The 5,776-nt window shown below is 52.2% G+C and overlaps 1 protein-coding gene across 1 annotated transcript; it reads left to right on the top strand.

Annotated features, from left to right (window-relative positions):
* Window positions 1-1,654: 1,654 nt before the first annotated feature.
* On the top strand, window positions 1,655-2,773 carry LOC136119274 (C2 calcium-dependent domain-containing protein 4A-like). The gene has a single exon (XM_065872718.1). It carries the CDS (start codon window positions 1,655-1,657, stop codon window positions 2,771-2,773), a length of 1,119 nt encoding a protein of 372 aa, XP_065728790.1.
* Window positions 2,774-5,776: the final 3,003 nt, after the last annotated feature.

Below are 5,776 nucleotides of genomic sequence, written 5' to 3'. Positions count from 1 at the left end.
GAGCAATTATTATTTGCCTGGCACTGTATCTCCAGGTGCTGAAACTGGAGGAGTTGAATAAGACAACCAGGGTTGTCCCTTAGGTCTGCTTTGGGATGGAGGCAGACCCAGGTTCTGGATCACAGCACTTCTATTTATTTTACATGTATTCACAGTAGGTCCGCCAGACTCCTCTCCGGTTGCGTTACTGCAGTCCTTGCCCTCAAGAAACTCACAGTCTAGTAGGGGAGACAAACCTGTAAACCCAAAATTCCAGAGCAGCCTGCTAAATGCAGCAATGGTGGTCCATAGAATGTGTATGAAGCAGCTGAGAACTGTAGTGGGGGAGTTGAGTAAATGTTCTGAAGGGGATGATGTCTGGCTGAACTAAAAAAAAGGAGTTCCTATAGAGAAAAAAAGCAGAGGAGGGCACTTCAGATCGCAGGAAGCATCACATACAAAGCCAAATAGACAGGAAATTGCTAGTTCCAGTTTCTGCCATTTACTAGCTCCACTGAACGTTTATGGAATTTCCTCAAGTCCCACTGGACTTCAGTATTCTCATCTTGGAAAATGAAGGTTGGGGGCTGGGGTGGGGAGAGAGGCCATCTGGGTTTTCTGTGAAGTGCTTTCTAGCTGGATACCTCCATGCTGGAGCAGAGAGAAAGGGGTAGCTTTGGAAATACCAAGTGTCATTTTTAGGGCGTGAGCCGGAAACCCCACCTTTTGTGACCATCAAGATGATAGGCAGAGCCTGTAGTCATTCAGAAATGTTTGCATACATTAATTCACCCACTCCACCAATATATATGGCACTGACTGAGCCAGGCCCTATACTATTAAGAAGGCCACTGTCTAACGGAGGGGGACAGACGCATAAATAAGTAACACGAGTAGCATGGGAACTATATGTGTCTACACACTGCAGGTTCGTGGGGGCAGTAAAACGGAAGACGCTAGTGCGTGTAGGTCACCTCCGGGGGGCCGGGGGGGCAGGATTTAGCTCCCAGCAAAAGGGAAATTCTTGTTTCCGTATCCAGCTGCACCTACTCCAAGAAACCTCCAACATTTTCAGCCGCCGATTCTCCCTTGGCAGGCCGACTAGGCAGCCTCCCTCCACCGGCAACCTTTCACGGGCGGTTCCCTGCGCGCACAGCGGATGCAGGTCCCAAGGCTGAGCAGAGGGTACGGGTTCTCGCCACAGCTTCGCTCCCAGGAGAGCCCCCGCGACAGGGCCTGGTGCTGGCGAGAAGGGGCGGCCGGGAGGGCGGGCCGTCCAGCGACTCCAAGGGTTGGGCTCCGGGCCAGCTGGGCGGGGCTCAGCCTCCGATATAAGTGAGGAGCGCCCGTCTCGCTGACACAGTGCTGAAGCTGGCGCGCCTTCCTGGACCGCGAGGCGGCGGGCACTGAACTTGCAACTCAGAAACCAGAGGGACTGAAGAAGAGGCAAAGGTCTGATTTCTACTTCTTCGTTTATTTAGTAACAATGAATGGAAGGCGGGTGGCTTTGTGGGCGCGGGAGAGCTCGGCCCGGACTGGCAGGAGCATTGGCACTCCCAGAGGGCTCCGGGGAGGGGTCCAGGCACTCCCGAGACGCCCCGGGCGTCCAAACTTAGTAGCTTCTCTCCCTCGCAGGAGCGCTTCTTACCCCCACTCCCAGCCCCAGCCTCGGAGGATGCGGCTCCTCGGGAAACTCCGCACCTCGGCCGCGGGCCGCGCGGCTCTGGAGCCTGCCTTCTCCAACGTGCTCACCCCGGACCGCATCCCCGAGTTCTGCATCCCGCCGCGGCTGCCCGCGCCCTGCGCGCCAGTGTCCTCGCCCCAGGCCGCCGCCCTGCCCCGGCGGTGCGCTGCAGAGCCGGACCTTTGGCCTCGAGGAGCCTACGACGGCGCGGGCCGCACGGACTGGGACCCACGCTCGCAGGCCGCGCTCTCGCTGCCGCACCTGCCCCGTGCGCGCACCGCCTACGGCTTCTGCGCGCTACTCGAGAGCCCGCACACCCGCCGCAAGGAGTCGCTCTTCCTTGGGGGCTCGGGCACCGCCCCGCTCCTGCCCGGGCCCCGCCCCCGGGCCCGCACCGGCGGCGGCGGCGGCGGCGGCGGCGGCGATCCCCTCACGCCCCCGGGAAGAGTCCCTGCCTCGCCTCCCACGGCCCCCGCCCGTCCCCGCCCGCTCCCGGTTGCACTCGCCCCGCGGCCCCACGGCCGCCGCCTCCTGCGCGCTCCCGAGGGGCTGCTGCGCCGCGCACTGCGGGTCGGGAGGAGCCGAGGCCTGGCCCGCGCCCGCTACGTCTCCAGCGGGGACGGGGATGACGACGACGACGGGCGCCTCTCCGGCTCCTGGTCCCCGGCCCGGGCCCCCGCCACGTCCCCTCCGCCGCCCCCCGACCCTCGGCCCGAGCGCCTGGAGGCCGAAGGCACCGTGACTCTGGACCGCGCCGGCGGCGCCCTGCGCCTTGCCGCCGAGTACAGTCGGGACAGCGGGCGCCTCCGCGTCCGGCTGCTCCGCGCCGAGGGCCCGGCCGGTGGGGCCGCCGAGCCCCGCGCCCCCGTTGGCTGCCAGGTCAGCTTCGTCCTGCAGCCGCCGGGCCAGACGCGCCGGCTGCGGGGCGCCGTGGTCCGGCGGAGCCGCCGGGCGGTCTTGGAGCAGGACTTGTGCTTGGACGGGCTCTCGGAGGACGAGGTGCGTCGCCTGGCCGTGCGCGTCAAGGCCGAGAACCGGGGCCGCGGGCTGGATCGGGGCCGCCTGCTGGGCCAGGGCGAGCTGCTGCTGGGCCCCCTCCTGCTCCTGTGAGGGCGCGCCCTGCCCCTGGGGCCTCTCGGACACCGCCAGCCGCTTTGTACCAAATAAATGTTATTTATTCATTTTTCTAATCATGTTCTCGCTTTGTTGCCGTTTTAGTTCTTAGGAATCTGCTTTTGTCATCGTTTATTGGTAGGGAAGGATAAAATAATGACGCCCTCCTCTATTCAAAACAATCCTTTTTTCCAGAACATTTTTTACATAAAAAGGTTGTCTTGTGTCTGAAAGAGAGAAGAAAGAAGTACATCTGCGTTGTTTTCCCATTCCTGATTTATATCAATGCCAAACGGCTTATGGGTTTTAAAAAATGTCATTCCTTCAGGATCATGCCCAACGCTAAGATGCGTATAGACGGCTTTCCATATTTGATATGGTGTAGATTCATATCCTCATTTGTGCACACGCACATCAGGGTGGGAACCTTCCTGTAACACGGATACCTTGATGGGAAAAGAATTCCTTTCCCATGAAGAAAGAACAAGATTCTTTTGAAAGTGAAGTCTTCAAAAATTGCGGAGGAAAAAGAAAACAAAGGAAGTGAAGGATCTTCCAATGGATTGTACGTGGGGAGTATATTCCTGGCCTCTCCCTCTCCCTTCTCCAGAAGGAGCCCTGGGAAATCTTGCTATTTCAGAAAGGAAATCATTCCTATCTCTGTAAACAAGGTGATATTTTTTGTGGCTTTATTTCTACCCAGCTATGTATATGTACATAGTAATTAATGACTTTGCAATAGGATTTCCCAGATGAGTTGAAACGTAAACTGTCAGTTTTTTGAACACGGGGTTATGAGAGAGTGTTTCTTAATCCAACTTATTTTCATTTGTTGATTGAACAAATAGACCTGAGTCCACTGGAAACTGATTATACCCAAGGGGGTATGCCCTTTATTAGAGGTATCTATGATGTGGTGGAGAGCACAAGGAGGGTGGGGGGAGATATAGATTCCAACCTTTTATCTGCCACTTGTCACTTGTCTGAACCATGGCAAATCAGTTCATCTCCCTGAACCTCATTTCCTACATCAGTGAAAAGGAGGGTATTAATACCCACCTTACCCGGTTTTGTGAAGATATGCCTTAATACCCAAATAACCCTTAAATACATGTGAAATATGCTAGCATCCCGGAAAAGGCTTGAACTGGGCTAGTGAGCAGGTGCTCAATAATGTTCCAGAAAATGAACTCCTTCACTTATTCTCCTTCGTTTCCAATTGTTTCTCCCTGGTCTTGGAGGCCAACAGAATGGATGGCTACCTGAGACTGAGGACTTCCGGTGGCCCAGAGTGGAATTACAGACCCTCCAGGATCTCTGTGGCGAATTTCCCCAGAAGCAGTAGTTTGAACGCATGCTACTTCAAAAATCCCTTCAGCATTGTTATTACCAGAATGAAGTTCTGGGTACAAATTTGGTTAGAGTAAATACATAAAAATCCTGGATTTTAAACATACTTTCAAAGTGGACAAATTAACCCTTAGAAATCATCTAATCGAACGACTTCTGAAACTGAGAAAATACCACAGAAGTGACTGGTCTGAAGCTACATATCTAGTTACTGGCTGGGCTCAGACAAGAAGAGGTTGTCCTGACTTCTCCAGAGGACTGACCTACCCTTTGCTTTTTCATTCAACAATTAGTTGTTGAGTTCTTCCATTGTGACAAGCACAGTACTAAGGCCTGGGGATAAAGCTATGAATAAGGCAGACCACATTCCTGTTCCCCCCAGGACTTAACCTTTGTGGGGGTAGCCAAACAATAGCCAGGTTTTGTTATTACAGATTGAGGTGACTATAATGAAGACAATAAACTAAGGAAGGTGCTAGAGATTCTGTGGGCTAGGGAGGTGGCCGGTAGGATGTTCTCAGAGACAGAGTGGTCAGGAAAGGTCTCTCTAAGACCTGAGGAAGGAATCATCCACACCAGGAACTTAATCTATCCAAATAACCACTTAAATGTGTCCCTATGACCTATCTGACCATCCAAACCAGAATTCTTGATTTTCCCCTCCCAAACCCTTCCTCCCCTAGGCTTCCGTATTTCAATAAATGGCACCATCATTCTTTCTTTCACTCAAACAAAAAACCTGCAGTCATCTTTAACTTTTCTCTCTCACACTCCACTTTCCTCAGATGTAAATGTTACCTCCTTATCACATCCTCCCTTGGCCATCCTATTTTTAAAAAGCATCATTGTCACTGGCACTGCTTTATTCTTCTCCCTATCACTTATCACTACTGGACATTATATTATACACTTATTGCTGTTTTGGGTTTATTTTCTCTTCCACTAGAATATATGCTTTATAAAGGCAGGGATTTGTTTGTTTATTCATTGCTCTATTTCCAGTGCCTAGAACAGAGTCTGGCATACAGTAGATACTCGATAAGTATTGATTTAGTGTTAAATGAATATAGGAAGAGATGGAGTAAGTAGAGGAGAGTAGAGGACCTAGGACAAAGCCTTGAGACAGTCCAACATTTAGAAATTTAATAGAGGAGGAAAAGTCAGTCTAGGGGACAGAGAAGCAGCAGCCAGTGAGGTAGGGGAGAGGCCAGGGTAGTGTGGAGTCCTGGAAGCCAAGATAGAACATATTCCAAGAAAGAGGGGATGTTCAACTCATTTACATCCTGCTGGAAAGTCTAGATAAATGAAAACAGAGAAATGCCCATTGGCTTTGGGAAGATGAATGTCAGTGATGAACTTGACAGGAACAGGTCTAGGAGAAGACTGACGTCAGGAACCAGACTAGAATGGGTTAAAACATGAGTGGGAGGTGAGAGAATACAGAGTTTTGGAAGAGGGAAGGAGAGAAAAAGGGCTGTAGCGGGAAGAGAATACAGAGTCAAAGGATAATCATTTTGTTTTAATATGAAAGAATCCAACACATGTTTGGAATATCCAGAATGGAGGGAGACATTGATAATAAAGCGAAAGAAAACCAGCAATAATTATAGGAGCACAGTCTTTGGAAAAGCAAGAGAGGGTCTAGAACAC

Source organism: Phocoena phocoena, chromosome 2 (assembly GCF_963924675.1).
Source record: "Phocoena phocoena chromosome 2, mPhoPho1.1, whole genome shotgun sequence".
NCBI classification, from domain to species: domain Eukaryota; kingdom Metazoa; phylum Chordata; class Mammalia; order Artiodactyla; family Phocoenidae; genus Phocoena; species Phocoena phocoena.
Note: the sequence above shows the minus strand (reverse complement) of the source record. Positions and strands in the feature narration are given on the sequence as shown.

Excerpts from the sequence above, each read along its gene's own strand:
- LOC136119274 (XM_065872718.1), top strand. The coding sequence starts at position 1,655 with ATGCGGCTCCTCGGGAAACTCCGCACCTCGGCCGCGGGCCGCGCGGCT.